Source organism: Rhincodon typus, chromosome 15 (assembly GCF_021869965.1).
Source record: "Rhincodon typus isolate 14 chromosome 15, sRhiTyp1.1, whole genome shotgun sequence".
Classification (NCBI taxonomy): Eukaryota; Metazoa; Chordata; class Chondrichthyes; order Orectolobiformes; family Rhincodontidae; genus Rhincodon; species Rhincodon typus.
In genome coordinates, this window is record NC_063346.1 from 47,865,748 (window position 1) to 47,885,433 (window position 19,686).

A 19,686-nucleotide genomic window follows, 5' to 3' on the forward strand; every position below is an offset into this window, starting at 1 on the left:
ATGGAGGGTCTAGGCCCGAAACGTCAGCCTTCCTGCTCCTATGATGCTGTTTGGCCTGCTGTGTTCATCCAGCTCTACACCTTGTTATCCCGCCTGTATCTTGTAGATTGGCAGCAAAGCTTTGAGAAAAAAGGAGGTGAGCTACTTACAACAGGATAGTTCACCCTTGACCTGCACTTAAGTGGTTGGTCTGTTTGACTTTCTGGTCAATGAAGAGGTCCCAGGGTATTGATCGTCCCATGTGTCATGATGCAAATAAGGCCAATATTGAGTAGGCACGGAGACTATCCAGTCTGACACTGAGTTTGGCTATTTATAGAATGAATCTCTCTGAACTCCACATGTTAGCTTTCAATTGTCTTGTTCCAGTGACAAACTAAGACCAGAAAGTAAATGGGGAGCAAAAATCCCATCCCGTATTAGCATTTTAATCTACAGAGAAACAATAGCCTTGAAAAAGTGTACTGCAGGCAACAAAGCTGTTTGAATAAAACTGCATCCAATTGTAGTTGCTTTTTCAGTAAAAAAAACTGGAGATAGAAAGTTTATCCTCTTAAATCAGCATACCTCTGTGATCATTTTCCCCCTTGTCTTGTTCCTCTCTCGATATGCAGCCCTCTTCTGTTTCTGCTGCAGGACCCGTTCTCTGGTGGTCCGATATTCTAGTGCAAACTCACTAATTATTTTACAGAACCTGGTAATCTTCAGCTCTCGGGCAGAGTTGGAAGGATGGCCCAGGTACAGCAGGAAAGAATGGAACCTGGAAGAAATGGCGACATGAATATGCAATTTCTCTTCACACCTGAAATTACAAAGGTATTCCTTGAGTTTTCAAATGAGTCACCGTAGTGATGGTTCACGTTCTGTGAAATAGGGCCTCTGGGGCACAGGCAAAGTGCTTTTGCTTTCAGTAGTTAATGATGAATGTAGCAACTTTAATCAGATTCCTCCACAAGAGTGCACCAAAGCACAAGAATACAAGCTGACATTCTTCACTGCACCAATGTTGTTCCCTTCAACCGGTTTAAAATGGCAGGGGAAATTTTTTAGAGACAGGAGCTTTTTGTGAAACAAATTGCTGACTGACAATGGCCTCACTTACACACAGGACTAAAATCCAGCTCTAAGTTACATTTTGCCCGTTATCGAATTTAATGATTCGGTTGTCAGCAATTCTATGGTTTCTGGCCTGTCTGTATTTTTTTTTGTGTGGAAGTTTTTATCTCATGCTGTAATTACGCAAACTCCACTAGCATTATGAAGGCTGACGTTTCGGGCATGATGAAGGGTCTAGGCCTGAAACGTCAGCCTTTTTGCTCCTATGATGCTGCTTGGCCTGCTGTGTTCATCCAGCTCTGCACCTTGTTGTCTCGGATTCTCCAGCATCTGCAGTTCCTACTATCTCAGCATTATGAAGGGTTCTTTTTCTCATTGTGCTAGAAGTGGGGAGCAAAACGATGAACCAAGGTGAGGGATGTTAATGCTGCAAATGGAACACTATTGTTTCTATATTCAGACCCTTCTTATCTTTCTCACAATAAGACACCTGCTCTCAATACACTGTCCCAACAGTAGTGATTGTAACAAGGTCACCCAGGTGGGCATCACAGAATATGAGTTCCCTGATTGGGGCTGTTAATCTGGTCCTATCAGGGAGCCCTGGCTGACAGATAAGAACTGTAGTGCCAGATGTTCTGTTCACTCTGAGCACAGGCTCTGAGGAAGCTGGATCAGTGTCAGGGACTCTCCACATGTAAATAAACAGTGACTTGGTGACAGGATACCGGCCTCTGTGGAGTTACTTCACCAACCTCAGAGGTTTCTCCATTCCCCACATCGGTTATCTGTGGTTGACTTTGGGAGAGACTGTGAACTTATAGCCAATTTGTATCTTAGGGTCCAAGCAGACGAGGAACGGGGGAGAGCCAATTCAGGCTTGTTCATATAGGAACCTTCAAAATTGCAGAGGGAATATGTAACCATCCCATTAGACTAGACTGGCTTGAAGCAAGAAATATAGAGAAATGTACAGTGTTGAAATGTCATGCACTGCTAATGAAAGTTTATAATTTACTCTTTCGTGGCGAAATTGATTCCTCAGAGAATCTTCTGCAACTTTTTCAGTCACCTGGTTTGCCTTACAGCTGAAAGAGTGGGCACAGAGGGACCACAAACAGTCTCAGTAATTGGCCACCAGGAGGCACCAGAGTGTCTCTGGAGATGACTGGGAGACAATGAAAGCCTTAAATAATCAAAACAGTTCAGCTGAAGTCATGAGCAGAACAGGTTCATCTTTCCAAATCACTTATCTTTTACGCAGTGCAGCTGCATCATTCCCAAAAACGTATTCTCTTGTCCAAAATGCAGCAGTCTCTCTCTGTCTCGCTCAATGCAGTGGTACAATAGTGCCACTTTCAAGCAGTAATTGCAGGAGTCTGGAAACAATGGTTTTACAGAATGTTTTCTATTGAACTTGAAAGGTTCTGTTGAATTTGCTATGTGTCCCCTGTTCTGGAGTATCCTTACCATCTGAAACTACTGTGTCTCATGTTTCCTTTATTTGCATTCATTTCCAGGATGAGTGTGTTACTGGTCACCACCCATTGCCTGTCTCTGTGTATCCTGGAGGAGGTACTGGGGAGTCTGAATACAATAAAGTTACCTTCCAGGCCAGCAGTGGAGATGTTTAAGACTCAATCATATTCCTGTTTCTGGAATCACATAGAGACTGGGCAAAGATGGCAGCTTTTCTTCCCTAAAGGACAGTGATGAATAAGATGGGTCCAAAAGAAATCAGTAATTTCATGGTCACCACTTCTGAGACTAGCTTTTTATTCAAGATGTGTTTAATTAATTGAATTTGAATCTGTGTCTCCGGATCATTAGTCCAGGCCTCCGCGTTAGCACAATGCCTCAGGTCCCCGATTTTCTCTCTTCCTCTCCTGAAACTATTGGTTCTTTACTGGGGTGGTTTCACAGTACTAGCTGCCCTCCAGTGATACATTTCAATTACACGCCTTGACAGGCCGTTTGACCCTGAAATCATCACAGCTGCAATTCCAGAATGAACTGTGAGGCAGTGACCATGGATGTGAAATCTGACGGATTGTAATTGTTGAGTCTGTACCGCTATGCTACGTCAGTGCAATAGCAAAGTCTCCTATGTTCTGTACACTTCAGTTACTCACTGTGTCCTCCTTTTTGTTGCTAAGTGAATGGAAGTGAACCTTCTGGGACTTGTGTTTGGTCTCTGTACCACATCCAAAACCATGCAATGCAGCAGCAAGTCTTTTTCTGTAACTGTACTGAATCCCATGTGTTTCTCAGGAAAAGACAGATATATCTTAATCTCTGAATGTGCTTTCAATTGAGTACAGGCACCAGAAACTAAATGATACTTTATATGAGGGTGGGTGGAACCAGCAATTTCCAAAACTGGCACTTTCTGGGAACGCTATATGTACAGTCTCTGCCTTTCCAAATCCATGGCAGTTGTCTGAACTCAAATTTTCAATATAATAATAATGATCATAATCATGAGGAAGCAGTGTGTGCTGAAGTTCTAACCAAATGTGGCACAGCATATGGTATGATGATTCTTATTTTGCCTGACAGGGCATTAAGCGAGGCCTTGAACTTAAAAAGACAGAGAGAGAAGGATAGAGAGACAGAGAGATAAATAGATAGGCAGATTGTGATAGAGCGAGAGAGACACTGAGGAAAACAGAGATAGATAGCGACAAAGAGAGATAGAAACAGCCAGACAGACAAGAGACAGGGACAGCTAAACAGGTAAGTGAGAGAGAGAGAGAGAGACACGGACAGACAGAGGGAAGGAGATAGATGAGAGAGAGGGAGAAAAAGAGAGAGACAGATGTGAGAGAGAGTGACAGACAGACAGACAGAGACACAGTGAATCTGAACAAGGCTATAATCAGGAGCCTTTTCACACTATAGGAAATCTGAAATGATCCACCCTGAAATGCTGTGGATCCCAGGTCAGTTGGAATTTTCAAGACTGAGTTCAATAGTTTTCCTTTTATTAGGTAAAGAGACCAACAGATATGGGGCAAAAGTGGGAATAGAGCTGAGGTGCAATGTCACCATGTTCTATCTGAATCGTGGAACTGAATGGCCTACTCTTAATGTTTTAGGCTGTTCGGATGGTCATCGCCATAGCAATAAAGGAAAGCAACTAGTGGACAATCACTTAGATGCCAATTCATTGAAGGGTTGTTGATTGTAGAATGTGTTTTTCTTTTAACAAGAGTCTCACCAATTAATGTTTTTCAATTTTATAAATCCTGGCAACCATCCAGAAATGTGTGAATGATTCTGACCTGTTTATAATCCGACGGTGTACCACTTTGAGGATTATAATCCTTTCTGTGCTGTCCTTCAGAAATTCAGTCATTTTGTTTTTTAGAACGGGTTTGGTTTCATGCTTAGCTATGACCTTCAGGTGATCCCATGAAGCTTTGCATTTTCTTTCCAGCTGAACAAGGCTTTCTGCCAACTGATCAAAGTCAACCTGTGAATGCAGACACAAGAACGTGTGATGTGAGCAGCCTAAGAACAACTTCCCATCATAAATGACACCTATGCAGCTAAAAGCAGAAGCACACATCAGCAGAACGAGTTATGAATTGTAGCTGCTCCTAACATATGCGGCACATTGGTCAGACAGACATTGCATTTGATTTGTTAAATGGTCAGAGTAAAGGAGAAAGTTATAAACCTGTACAAGTGCACAGGGTAACTTGAAAAGACCCAAGATATGCAAGACAGTCCAACATTCCACCGATTCCATTTGCTAAGAAAAACCTGGGACAATACAATTCATTATCATATAGGATTGCATTCTTTGATGTACACTGTAACATCTCAGACCCTTTTCCACACTGGCGTTGCTGTTCTGCTAAAATTCAAATAGTCCTTCACAATATCATGAACAACAATAACAAACAACGTCCACAAAGCTGCATTTTAGCTCCAGCTCACCTATCACAGAGCACAGATTTAGCCACTTCCAAGGTTTGAGTTTGACCACTCTTGCTTTAACTCCTCATTACTGCCTTGTCAGGAGGGTAAGAACAATCTGGGAAATACTGCAAGCCCAGCTGCAGTATGTTCTGAAAGACTGAAGATTGTAGCACTTGGACCTACGCTAGCTGCAGTGCAATGGCAACAACATTTACATGGCCCTTTAACAGAGCAAAATGCCCCAAGATCCTTCAAAGGAGCAAATCGAGACAATAACAGACATTAGATCACCATCAACTTGGTCAAAAAAAATCTATCTTAAACAGTAGAAAGGCGAAAGGAAATGGGCAGGGAATTTCAAAGCTTATGACAAGTTGGCTAAAGCTATAACCACTGATTATAGGATGGATATGGTCATGACCGGGATGGGACCGAAACTACCTTCCCTGTCAGTTAAGCAGCAGGTACGTTTCTCAGGTGGGATTAAACCATTGATAGAACTGAGTAGCAGAAACGTTTCTGTGTACCTAACCCTATATCAATCACGCTGTTGGAATACTTAATGCCACTAGGTTCATGAAAGAGAAAATAGCAAATTTATCAGCATCGTCATCCTGCACCAAACCTCAGCATGCTGTGAAATAACAACAGAAAGTATTGGAGAAACTCAGCAGGTCCTTGGAGAGAGAAACAGAGTTAACCATTTGAGTCCAAAAACACTTCTTCAGAATTGAGTTCCAATTCTGGAGAAGAGTTTTTGGACCTGAAACTTTAATTATGTCTCTCTCTCCACCAGACTTGCTGAATTTCTCCAGCACTTTCTGTTTTTGGTTCCAGATTTCCAGTGTCTGCTTTATTTTGCTTTTATTTCAGCTCAGTGGGTATCTTCTTGGCACTTACTTTAGCAGATCTTGTGATTGCTGCAATCTCGGAATACACATCTGTTGTGTCTGGGAATTTCTCCACCACAAGGTTACACATATGATACAGCAAAGATTGCCTCTGAAGTGTATCCTTCACCTCAGACACTTTCTCCAGATAACTCAGCTCGAATCCTTTGGCCTATGGGAGAAAAGAAACAAGACCTCTTGTGTAAACTTTCATGAGGGTTTCAAACTGCAATTCCATCACTCTGAAATGATATTGGCTTCTTACACTGGAATTGTTCAGAAAATTTCCAATCGCAAGTAGAGTTGCCAAAAGGCACTTAAAGGTTTTATTCTTTGCAAGTTGCTCCATTCCATGCTTCAAGTCAAACAGCGGCTCCGCAATTTCCTACAACAAAAAGTTAAAAGATTGCTTTCAGAAGTTTACGAGCAAACTTTCTCTTGAGGGTCAAACTTGAAGAGACTAAATCAGCAAAAATTATTAAGCAAGCAATCTGAAACATGTGAAAGATTTAGTAAAATGGATTCACAATCTTGTTGAATTATAGTACCCTCCTAAAACCATTAACCTATCAGCCATGAACTTTACAGCTGCAAATCCTATGGTAGATCAAAGATCAGCATGTTCTATGATGTATTGCGTGGAATCTTTGAGCATTGCTAACTACCATGTGCATGTCAATCCAAATATTTCGATGTTCCTCTTAAATTGCAAATAAATATAATTACATACCCATCTAAGCATCTAGGATTACCTAAGTTGCTCATTATCAGTCTGGCTATCTAGAACATATCAAGATTTAGATCCATCACAACTGATAAATTACATTACACTCTGCATTCTATAAACTCTGTGTGTCTGTATTTATATATAGTATTTTTATGGATTGTATCATACATCATATATAAATATTTATTTATAGTCTTCCCAATGAATTAGTTTTCAGTTCTGACACATTGCACAAAATCCAGAACTCTGTAGAAAGTCCAGTATATGAGATTATATTCCTTTTTAAAGCTATAACATTCCTTAGCAATGTAGCACAAAGACTGGATAATAATTTCTACCTTTTCCATTAGCTCATAGTCCAGCTTGAAAGCCCAGAGCTGAAGCCTGGCTGTAATCCCATTGATCGATGACAAGGTTAAAAGGAATTGTTCTGCTGTTCCCAGATGAATATCAGGATTCGCCAACTGGACTTCTTGGATCTTCTGTTTCTCCTCTTCTGTGGGCACCATGGTCAATATTTTCTGTTAAAAAACAGGAGGGGGAAGGATGGTGGCGTTATCAGTGGTAATTGTAGTCATTCGACACATTAACTAAATACAATTAAATTAGTCTGAAAAAGTCATCCTTCAACTAATTAGATAGAATAGGATTTTGTCTTTACACATGTTCATTTTAAAACAGGTGTACTGTGAATGTAATAGCAGTTAGCTCAGTTGGTTTGAGGGCTAGAGCATTGCTTGGTGTATATCAGTGCAGGTTTTCAGGTGCATTCAGAATGAGTTCATATTACAGCTTGTCTCCTTGCCCTGCCCACATTAAAAGCTCATGGTACTTAGCCATGGTTCAGTAAATAGTCACCAAGGGCCTGTCTTCAAGCATAAAGAAAAAACATTCCAAACATGAGTATCCTTTTATTTCCACAATGAACTCCTACTAATATTTTTAAAAACCCTCTTTAAAAGGCAGGTTATATAAACTGAAATAAATAGTTTTTTTTAAGACAAGGGCATTATAAAACATGAAACCAAGAAGGTTGTAAATGGAGTTAAGAGACAGATCAGCATTGATCTAATCAAGTGGCAGAACAGACTCAAGGGACTAAATGAACTGCTTCTGTTCCTAAACAACTGACACTACCCTGGTTAAACACAATGATATATTATGTTATTATTAAGTCACACTCACATTTGGCTTTGAGAGTGGATTGAAAACAGAAGTAACTGAAAATGCCCCATAGCACACTTATGAAGCATCAGGAAAACTGAAAATACATTGTCTCAGTGAGCTGTGTAGCATTATGATAATACAGTTTTACAAGAGTTCTTGTGAACAGCTAGTGTATCCTGTTCTTACTGATGTCATACCTTATCAGAATGACATGATCTGTATGACCAGATCTACGCAGATCTCAACAACAACCATTCAAAACTCTCCATCTAAAGCTGAACTTGTGCAGTTAGATCCCAATCTACTTAGCCACAAAATTTACAGGCCTCCGGTTTTTAGCCCTTGGTATGACTGGCAGCACAAATGAAAATAAGTGGGGAGAAATGCGTCTTAGAGGTGAACACTATTCTCTTGACAATGAGAATATAAAAGTATCTATGGATAAAGAAGGTGCAAAGTTCCTCACTCAATGTTTGGTCTCAGGTAGATTTCAAAGTCCCCATAATGATAAGCCCCAACCTCCAACCAACAAGATAATGGATGTTGGCAGGTAATTGAGCCTCCCAAGGTTTTGCTGTAGATATTTTATAAATTAGCTATAAGAATGAGGATGTGCATGTTACAAACAACATAAATTGAATTTAATGCCCTAGGGTTGAGGAGTTGGCAAGATTTGTGGAGGCTCCATTGTAAATCTTGCTGTATTCCCAGAAGGCAGTAGGAGAGAGGAAGAGAAAGGAGACAACTAATGGAACTAATGAAGTCCTTCCCAGGAATGAGGGTTTATAACTAATCTTGGGGTCAATTAGCAAGGTGGAATTCCTGTTTATTATAGAGCATAAAGCAAAGGAGAACCACTAGGTCTACATCCTTTTTTTTGTGCAGGGGAATTAGACTTGGCTTGGCACATTTGAAGTATTTCTAAAATATAAATCAGCAGTGAAATTACATTTAATTTTGAAAAAATAAACAGTTTCTGGCTGACTTTCTTGTCAGCACACCATGTTTAGTCACATTTGTCTGCACTTCAAAAAGCATGTTTTCCATGTCATGCTGCCAGTTCAGTAATCTCCACAGTGAAAGTGTTGGAATTTCTAAAGCAACAAGTAGGTATTAGTTACAAAAACAACTGAGTGGCACACAGTAAAACTGGTGCAAGCTTCCTTTTGCCAGACGGGCTCTATAGAGATTGAATTTTATTCGGTTCCTTTGCACTTGTTAATTTGATGTATGAATGAAAGTTAGCAATCATGTGCGGCTGCAGGGGTAATTGCGCAAGAGCACAGAAGTGTTCAATCTCTGGGCATCACAGTGCAGGTAAACCTTAGTGGGTCAACTTATCTTTCCTTGCCCGGCAATTTCATATATCTGTATAAAATCTAAATCCAAGTACTAACTGATGCTTGCCAATGTTGGAGCAAGCGATGGTTGCAACCTAATATTCCCATTCTTATTCTTGTTCTTTGTTAAAAGTTTCAAATTTGGACGCCTTACCTCAATACCTTCCTTGTTTATTGCATATTCATCAAAGTTGAGGATGGCATTTTTGATGATATGAACTGGTGGTAATACTGTGAGCCCAATGTTAATTGCATTACTCCTCTTTGGATCCAGTACGACTAATCCTTGCCTTTTGGCATCTCCTCCTTTCTAGAAGTTAAAACAGCAACACCAAGGGGAAGTTTGGTTGTTTCATTTTATACATATAATATGTATGATATATATTGTATGTACACACACATACACACACACACACACACAAACACACACATTTGAAGCACAAAAAGCTATACTTTTGGGGCACCTGTGGATATAATGGCTGCAAAGTTTATCCACTGTGTGTGTTGACATTCATCACCACTAGCCATCTATTATCAAATAAACCCAGACAAGACAATTAAGCTGCAGTGTGAAGAGGAAGCAGGTAGGCTGTTAGTTCTCATAATCCCCTGAGCATCAGTTTTCTTGGATCCGACTCTTTAGCATTTTCACAGTAAAGTGGGTGATTGTAGGTCTGGAACAACACTTGAGTGTCCTCTAGAAATCCCCCTATTTTCCATATGGACAGTCTACCTGTGCTGTCAGCAGATCATCTGCTAAAAGAACATACTTAATTTAAGTCCTCACTAACCAAAAGGCATTTTTCACAAACTAATTTTGAAAGCAATTCATGAAAAAAGTTACTGATTTCTCTCGATCTTATTTTCTGTAGCCAATCCCGGGTAAGTACTGGAATTATTGACAAGTTAAAATAAAACTCACATCAGATTTTTAAGAGATAACAGATAGCTATGGAATATCCAAATGTTCTATAAGTCACCAGGACTTCGATTACATGGGGTGTCTAGGACCAGATGGCACAGTCTCAGAACAAAGGGGAGCCAGTTTAAGACTGAGATGAGGAGGAATTTCTTCTCTTGGAAGTTGAGAGTCTTTCAAACTCCTTGTTACAGAGAGTTGTGGGGGTAGAATCCTTGTATATATTTAAGGCTGAGATAGATAGATTTTTGATCAATTGGGGAATCAAGGGTTACAGGGAAAGGGCAGGAAACTGGAGGTGAGGAATATCGGATCAGCCATGATCCTAATGAATGGCAGAACAGGCTCAAGAGGCCAAGCAGCCTACTCCTGTCCTATTTTTTAATGTCTTATGCCTTGTAACATCATTATTCTTCATATAGCAGTTAACCATTGTGTATTCCATAAATATCACAAATTTAGAAGAATGTTTTGACAGTGAGGAGAGATGTACTGAATTTATGCATTGTAAGAACATCCTTAATTAAGGCTGGCAATGTCAGAGGATTCAGACGGGTGCGTGCTACCAAGCTGACATTGGCTACAATTTCAGCAGCTGGGCACTGCACACCCTAACAGCAAATGCTGATCAGTATTGTTCACCCGCTTTTCTGTCAGTTGGAGACTGTGCTTCCTACATTGCTACAGTGACGTTGCTTCATTGGCTGTAGAGCGTTTAGTGACATTCTGAGACAGTGAAAGTCAGTGTGTAAATTGCTAACCTTTCTTTTACAAGAGAGTGGGGTCACAGCTCTCTCGCACTCATCTTTGCAGGTTTCCAGCACCAGTCTATGGTTCAGGAGTGGGAATGACACAGATCCCTGTACCTCTAAATAAGGCCATCATTTTTAATCTGAAATATCTTCTGGTCTGTTAACCTAACATTATACATATTCATTGGGACCTTCAAGACAAAGCCTCCATAAAAGGATATTAAAGTGGCACCCACCCACTCACAAAGTAATGCTTCTTCTTTTAATACAAAAGAATAGAAGAATACTGCATGAGATTATTTCAAATATGATTTGCATTCCACTGACAGTTCAGTAATTTTTATCTCGGCAGGTCGTTGAATTATCGAGACTAGAAAGATCCCAAGTTGCATCACTGACCAGCACCACAACGAATTCTAGTTGTTACAATTGGTGCCTCAGTCCATGCGACAGGGAGATGATATAAATGGTATTCTGCTGGAAAAGCGCGTGTGTGGACTCTGGAGGAGTGTCTTGGTGGCACTCACTTTCAAAAGCCTCATGGATGGAGAATGGCTACTGTTCAAAAACCATCTCCTGACCACAGAGTCATATCACTCAGGAGATGAAAAGAGGGGCAAGAATGAGAAATTAAGGAGGAATGAACAAACTTCAATATGATAAGAGTACCATTTGCGAGCCTGGTGATGTCCCTTTAGCCAATGAAGTTCTTTTGCAGTGCAGATACTGTTGTAATATCATATACAGAAACAGCATAAAAACCTAACCTGAATCAACAAGCACATTGATCAAAACACCAAAGCACTTTTCCTGTCTACACTTCAGCCAATAACAGATCTCAATTCCAGCCATTGTCAATCTGAACAACAGGAAGTTCGGTCAGACTTTCCTGGAGCATGGAGTTGGTATTCAGCAGGAAGTACAGGGAATGTCATTATCTGGTGGTCTTACAATTTACAACTTGCAAAAGAACAACAAATTTCCAAGTTGAATTGAATTAAAGTTGGCAGTTAAGTGCTATCACAGACAGATACTTACCCAGCATTAATTCATAGTCTACAATAAGGGTAAAGAAAGTACAGGCTGACATGGTTCTCACTGTTATGTAAAATATTTTTCCTTTCTTCTATAAAGATCCTCTCAACCTTAAGAACATGAGAATTAGGAACAGGAGCAGACTATGTGGCCCCTCTAGCCTGCTCCACTATTCAATACAATCATGACTCATCTTCTATTTCAATCCAAATTTCCTGCCTGTTCCCCATATCTCTAGATTCCCTGAAACACTAGAAATCTGCCCATCCCAGCCTGGATGCATTTAACTGACGGTGTATTCACAATCCTTTGCATTGTACAATTTCAAAGACTCAAAACCCTTTGAATGAAGAAATTTCACCTCATCACGGTCCTCCGTGGTTGCCCCCTAATTCTGATGCGGTGTGCCCCCTGTAGTAGATTTTCTATCTCAGATTTATGCAGAAATGATACATGTTTCTGCAATGGGATTACCTATCATTTTTTAAACTCCAGTAATGTATCTATCCACCATGCAATTGGCATCCAACCCACAAAGCACCCATACCCATCTGGTTCCTTAACTTCTCAGCACCATAACCTCACCCTTCTTGTATGCGCTTACTGTTTGACAGGAGCTGTCAAAGTGGCTGTGATGCTGGACCTTTTAATGTTAGTACACAGCAATGGACTGCTGTGAAGAAAGGGGTGTGGTTTGCCTTCCTCCGCCAGTACATTGCTGTGAAACAACTGTCAGAGTGGAAGCACAGCTCCGTGCTTCTGAGGGTGTCCTAACCACAATCTCCTGTCAGAAAAACAGGGCTACCTCCTTTCTGCATGAAAACCCAGACCAGTCTGTTTTTATGTGTTTGCTGCCAATGTGAGTTAACTTGTACTTCCCTACCTTCTACACCATCTGCCTCCTTGTTTCCCACTCACCGAATTGGTATATGTCTTACCCATTTGAAAATATCTTGTTTATCCCAACTCCCTGCTTCTTTTCCGTTGACCAATTCTTTACTTACGTGAATGTATTACCTCCAGCTCCATAACTTGCATATTAATCTTTGTGAAGCATTTTACCAAATGGCTTTGAGTGTCCAACCATATTACCTCTACTGCTTTCCTTTTGTTATTAACTACATCCTCAGAAACTAATACTTTGTCAAGCACAATTTGCCTTTTGTAAAACCATGGTGACTTTGTCTGATTATATGTGATTTTCTAAGTTTACTGTTAAGAGTTCCTTAACAATGTGTTCCTAGTGATTGATGTCAGGCTAACTGACCTATCAGCCCTTGATTTCACTCTCCTTCCTTTCTTGAATAACGATGTTACATTTTCCAACTTCAAATCCACTAGACCTGTTCTAGAATCTAGGGAATTTGCAAATTAGTTAAATGTGCTTATTATTTTGTTATGACTCTTTAAATTCTTTCAGGCACTACAAAAGATTCATTGGTTAAACATTTACAACAATTATCAAATCTGGGAGTGATTATTCTGACATCTCATTGCTTCCTTGAACACACCTGGGGCCAAATTCACAGAATTAAAAATTCCCAAAGGCCCTGAAACAACGCAACCAGAAATATCTCCATTCCAGGTTGTGGTTTTACAAACCTTTTCATGATTTAAACAGGAGATGATTCAAACAATGAAGAATTAATCGCAGCTCTGTAAGTGTGTGTGTCAAATAATAACCCAGGTCATTTTAATTTCGCTGACAGGTTCAGGAGATCTTAGCAGTACTTGTTAAAAATTCCAGAAAAGTCACACACCATAGCAGAAAACTAGCGAACGTTGCAACTTTATTTACAGGTAATATCCTCCCTGCATGTAGTTAAGGTTTCTCGGCAGGAGCCTCTCAAGATTAACCACTGTGGGGATACAGATCAGTGAGTTTCTCTAATCAGGAAATGCTTGATCCACATTTTGTACCTTCCCAAAAGGGATCGCTGAATAATTAGCTCACTGAATCAGTAATTGATCAATGAACCGTAAACTGTGGTACAGTGCACTGGCAGTCTGGTATGATTTGACACTGCTACCATTGTACCTCATTTTGAGATTTGAGCATGATGATTCCAATATTTACCTACTTTTGCAACAATAATATTGCAGATTTTTGTTAAACACAGTAATATACAGCACGCAGTGACGGATAAATCAATGTAGTAATTACCAGGCTCAGTGGTAAGATTCTTGCCTCTGAATCAGAAGGTTGTGGGTTCATGTCTAATCTACGGAGCGTTAAGTGCGAGTCGGGATTATGTGCTTACACACTGTAGCGTACTGATGGAGAACTACACTATTGGAGGTGATATTGTTTAGATGAGAAATTAAATCGAGGCTTCCCTAATCTCTCAAGCCAAAGCAAATGATCGCATGGCAAAAACTAAAGAGCAGCAGAGGACTCCTCCACAGGTTACAGCCAATAATCTATGTCAATGAAACAGACAATCTGACTAGTATAAAACTGGCATTCATGGGATCTTGCTGTGCACAGATTAATTGCCACATTTCCTACATTGCAACAGTGAACACATACCTAAACTTCTTAATTGGTTTTAAAGGCTGAGGACATCTAGAGGTTGCAACAAGTGCAAAACTTCCTTTTTTCCAACTTATTGCAATTAAAACAAACTACAATATTTTTTGCAAACTTAAAGAAACCTGACTCGTGCAATTTAAAACATTAAGTCATTGATTGTACCTCATCCCACAATGGTTAGGGCGTCAGGTTCAATATCTGCTGGAGATGCAGGAAGGGGCAGGGATATGCCAATAGGTTATCTCCTATTTCCAGTAATCTCCTGGAAGAAAACTAGGAGAGTGGGCTTGGAGGAATCCTTTGATAGAGATTGGCACATGTGGATGGGATCATCGATAATGAACAGATAGATACTGAGGCTCCCATTGATACGGGTGCAAAGGTGCAAAATCACATTTTTCTCTCTGAGTAAACTAATTCATTGTCAAACTGTACGAAGCTCAAACTCCCAGTATCCAAGAGGTCAGACGAGAAACCGCAAATAAAAATACAGGTTCCAGGGGGATACATTGTAACAGCAGGGAGACAGACACACAAGATTGATGCACAAAGATAGCCCATAGAATTGTTTGCTGTAGTAAGATCTTCAAAATCAATGCAGATGATACAGAGGACTATAGGAATAGCAAGGAAAAGAGGAAAAGGTAGTGATTGTAACGAGGTCAGCCAGATGGATATCACAGAATATGAGTTCCCTGATTGGACCAGATTAACAGCCCCAATCAGGGAGCGCTGGCTGACAGATACAAACAGAAATGTCAGACATCCTGTTCACTCTGAGGGAGCTGGATCAGTGTCAAGGACTCTCCACATTTAAATATAGGGTGACTCAGTGATGGGATGCCAGTCTCTCTACAGTTATTTCAGAGAAGAATGGGAATGCACATTTAAGGCTTTCTGACTATGAATTTCTTATATTGCTCTTTGTATCAAAATACATTCATTAAAAATTAGAAGAGGCAACACTAACAGAAATCACAATGAGCAATACTTGGTTGTGGTAGGACATTCAACAGTGTCTTCAGTTAGTCAGACCTGTCCTTGTGTGTTTAGATGTAACAACGTTTAACAATGCAACTTGCTGAAAGTGCAGATATATTCTAATCAATTTATTCAGACATGTTAGGACACACCTGTGGACTTGAATCCATATGTTCTGGCTCAGAGATAGGGACACTACTGCTGCACCACAACAGTCTTCAAGATGATACCAAAGCATCCGAATAACAAACATAAAGGGTAATCAGCAGCAGTGAGATTACTGAAAATATAAGCTAATAACACTGCAGTGAGGAATTTGGGCATCTTGGATTTGAGTGAACAAGGCAAGCAACTGTATAGCTCCTTAAACAATTAGATTTAAGGATTGTAAAATTAACAGGGGAAGGATTGAGATAAACGGACCAAGTAAATTGGGTGGAATCAAATCAGATAGGATATAGATAGAAGTGCAAAAAGTGAAAGAAAAACTGGTTCAAAAGCAAAAGGAAGATGTTCATAAAAGAAAAGCAAAAGTACTTTAGCTTCAATATTTTAAAAATCTTCAACAACAATTAAAACCTGACAAAGTGAGACTCCACTGGTAATAATGAATGTTCAGTGTTGGAGAGAGATTGACTGAAGATAATGAGCATTTATCCCATTATTAAAAAGGATACTTAAACAGAAGTGGACAAGACTAAATTTTCCATGGTGGATTTAATTTGTATCTACTGTGAAAATACAGCAACCTCAAGTCATTTCATGCATTTCAATGGCTAAATGAGATTTGTTTTTGCAATGCCAATGGTCAGAGTTGTGGATCTTCTTTTGAACTTCTGAATTTCTAAGTTTAATCTCGCATCAGCTCTCAGGTGAAGCACTGCTGCAGCATTTCTGCATAGAAAATGAATGAAGTTACATTTACACAAAACACCACCCACAAGATGCACTGCAGAAACTCACAAGACTCCTCAGACAGCATCTTCCAAACCTGTGACCATTTCCATCTAGAAGAACAAGGGCAGCAGATAAATGGGAACACCACCACCCGCAAATTCCCCTCCAAGCCACTCACCATCCGGACTTGGAAATACATCGCCGTTCCTTCAGTATCACTGGGTCAAAATCCTGGAACTCCCTCCCCAATAGCACTGTAGGTGTATCTACAACAAATGCACTGAAATGATTCACAGCAGCAGCTCACCACCTCTTTCTCAAGGGCAACTAGGAATGGTGATGAAGACAGGGTATTTGAGAACACAGTTTGAACATCAATCATCTAGTCCTCATAGTAATAAACCTGACACTGGACTGACATTGAGTGGAATAAGAGCAGTTAAAGTTGACAACTTTATCTGGATGGAGCACCTTATGATCTTAGTCACAGTTGAATCTTCAGCAGCTGACATAATACGATAAGTTCCTACACTAGCTAAGAAAGGCATGGCAGTAACATGGTACATCACTTCACACGGGCCAAAACTATTGATCCATATTATCGATCATTATAAACTCTCTCTCAGGATCCTGACCTGATTTTGGACAAATACTAGTTCACTAGCAGTAAATATTCTCATCCTTTTTTTAATATCCTGTCATGGCTTTTTATTCCACCATCCCTAGTGGTAATTTTTTCCCACAGGTCTATCACTATCCTATTCGGAACATAGTTGCCTGGAGTTACTATGCTGTGGCATTCATTACTTTACACCGTGTGTCTCATCTTCAAATCCTGACTCTGACAAAAGAGTGTTCTCTAATCATCCAGGCAGGGAGTTCACTGTTATTGATGCTTACCTGAGGATGAATTTAAAATTGCTTAAATTGCTTGCTCTACTGTCCAAGGCGATGCAAGAGAAAAGGGTCTCGAACAAAATCTCCAGGAAATAATAAAGAAAGACACACAGAGTGAAGGCCAGTTGGCACAGGCTGCAGAAAGACACCCAGGAACGTTAGCAATAGAACCAAGCAGGGTCAATAGACACCTTGGTATGGTTCAATGCCAAAACTGACTAAAACCAAATAACCCAATAAGCAGCAGAACCATCATGGTTAGTTATTTATCTTATTTACAAACCAGGTTAAGTTGGATCGTGTGAAAGTTGCTGTAATTGTTGCTCAGTATTTTCATTTAGCAATTGTAAAGTAAACCACTTAAGTGTCTTACCAGTTCACTTTTCTAGAAAGTGAAGAAAGGCACATGGCACATGTCAGGTGGACAGCATCCCGTTTCAGTCATTTAAGATATCCAGAAGTGGTGGTTAATTTTCAAATATGACAGGAATGAGCAGGGTCACTGCAACTGAGAATTTTTGTCACACCTCCTTATCTTACTTCTATGTGACAAAATTGAAAAAGAGCTCCAGATGTGGTCTTACCAATATAATTTACACATCACCTGTGGTTTATAGGTTACAAGCTAATGTCAAAAATTTCATTTGCTTTTTAGTCCAGTGAAAATTAGGTGCTTTAACAGTATCTAATAATCTTGCCAAGAAACACTGATCAGTGTCAAATTCTCTCTGCATCTCTCTATTTTGCCTCTCTCCTCTTATGACCATTGGTATTGATACTTGTGCATTGATTAGCATCACTGGACATGGTATCCAGCTTGCTGTAATCTGTAAATTTAGACCCGTTAGAGCTGGGTCCAATATTCCAGCTGCCAAATCATTTATGAGACCATTGATTCCTGTGGACTTCATTGGTATCACCCTTACCACAGCATCACCCTTCTGAAATCATGGCAATACAAATATGCCCAGGCTCCTCACCCACATCCACCGCATCTTTAACATCCTCAAAGGGGATTCAATACATTAATCAGCTATAACCTGCCCCAACGGAAAGCACAGTCTCATTTGAAGCAGACATTATTGCCATGCAATTCTTAAGGCATGTAAAAGAGGTTTTTTACTTAGTTTTTCAAGCAATCAAAAGACAGATGAATCCTTACCTTCGTTGGTAACTCCTTAGCTTTGGATTCAAACAGATGTTCCAACTTAGTGGTGTCCACTGTCACTTTATCTAAGGAAGCCCAGACAGTGCCCCGGCCAAATTTACAGCTCCTGGAGGGGCCTTCGGGCTGCTTCAGTTCCTTCCAGAAGAGCTTGACAGTCTTTCTCTTCATTGTTAATGTAGAGTTCGCTCCCTGTGAAGGGGATACATTAGTGGGTGGAGGAGGGGGAGGTAGAGGGGGGCCAGATGGCTGTGCAAAAGGTGGTGGCGGTGGGGGTGGGGGAGGAGGACCTCCAGGCGGTGGGGGTGGGGGAGGGGGAGGAGGTGGACCTCCAAGCAGGGGAGGGGGAGGTGGCGGCAGCGCCGACGGAACCATTGAACTCCCAGGTGATCCAGAAAGATCCTGTTGAGCAGTTGCCTTGGTCACGCACGAGTCTATATCTAGCACATCGATGTCCTCCTCCTCACGGAGATCTGTGAAATCTAAATCTTTGATTTTGAGCACTCTAGGACTCGCTTCCAGTTGGTCCCACATGTGCTCAGAGTCCTTCTTCATAATGGATGTTTTCTCCACATTCTTCTCATTAAGTTCAGCCTCAATGCTGAACTGTTCCTTCAAAGCCTTAACCTGAGGTTCTGCAAATTTCTCCAGCGTGGATTTTACATTCCCGGGGATGCTTTCAATGTTGGGCTTCTTATCGCTGTCCTCAATCTGATGGCTGGCCTGCCTGGAAAAGCGTTTGATTAGACTCTCGGTAGATTCCACCGAAGCCTTTTCAGTGACTCGCCTCTCACTTTCAGTAGGACTCTCTTCCTTGGTGAGCTGAAGGTTATTGCCCTTGGCTTTAGCATAAAGCATGTCGAGCATGAATTTCTTGTCATTGGAGATGGCACTGCACTGATCCAGGCTGGATTGGCGGATGATGCATCGACCTGCAGCCAAGCAATATACCAAACATAATAAGTTTCACGAACCTGTTAAACAATCAAATCATTTCTAAGCACTTCTTTTTTAATGTTTCAACCTGAAAAGACAACACTAAAGCTAACAGTAAATCCCCACTCTCTCTGCTTACTTTTCTGGTGTCCAACATTGGAACAAGGCCCTGAGGTCCCACACACCACCATTCTGAGCTTACGAAAGCAAAATGACGTTCCTCATCAAGATGGGAAACAAACTCGGAGCTTTGCTGTACGTTTCACTCCGCGCAGTGCTCTGTTCAGCAAAGTGAACTAAAACTAAACAGAGCACAACAGTTGTTTTGCACCAAGCAAAGAACGTGACCATCTGATCTAAACAATTTACATACTCTTTTTTCCTAAACATAAACGTCAAATTACAAGTAGTTTATTCTGCCAGGCAAGGGAGTTGAAGCTAAGTGTGTATTCTGGCAAATAGCC

At 40.6% G+C, this 19,686-nt stretch overlaps 1 protein-coding gene across 2 annotated transcripts in view; it reads right to left on the minus strand.

Annotated features, from left to right (window-relative positions):
- Nucleotides 1-19,686, minus strand: part of fhod1 (formin homology 2 domain containing 1) — a 298,364-nt gene that overhangs the window by 18,845 nt on the left and 259,833 nt on the right. For both annotated transcript variants that reach the window (XM_048605595.1, XM_048605594.1), the window contains 7 exons: nt 18,284-19,218; nt 9,262-9,417; nt 6,939-7,121; nt 6,139-6,258; nt 5,884-6,045; nt 4,341-4,531; nt 568-760 (listed from right to left, as the gene is read on the minus strand). In XM_048605595.1, coding sequence (XP_048461552.1) covers nt 568-760; nt 4,341-4,531; nt 5,884-6,045; nt 6,139-6,258; nt 6,939-7,121; nt 9,262-9,417; nt 18,284-19,218 — 1,940 coding nt within the window. The remainder of the gene's footprint in view (nt 1-567; nt 761-4,340; nt 4,532-5,883; nt 6,046-6,138; nt 6,259-6,938; nt 7,122-9,261; nt 9,418-18,283; nt 19,219-19,686) is intronic.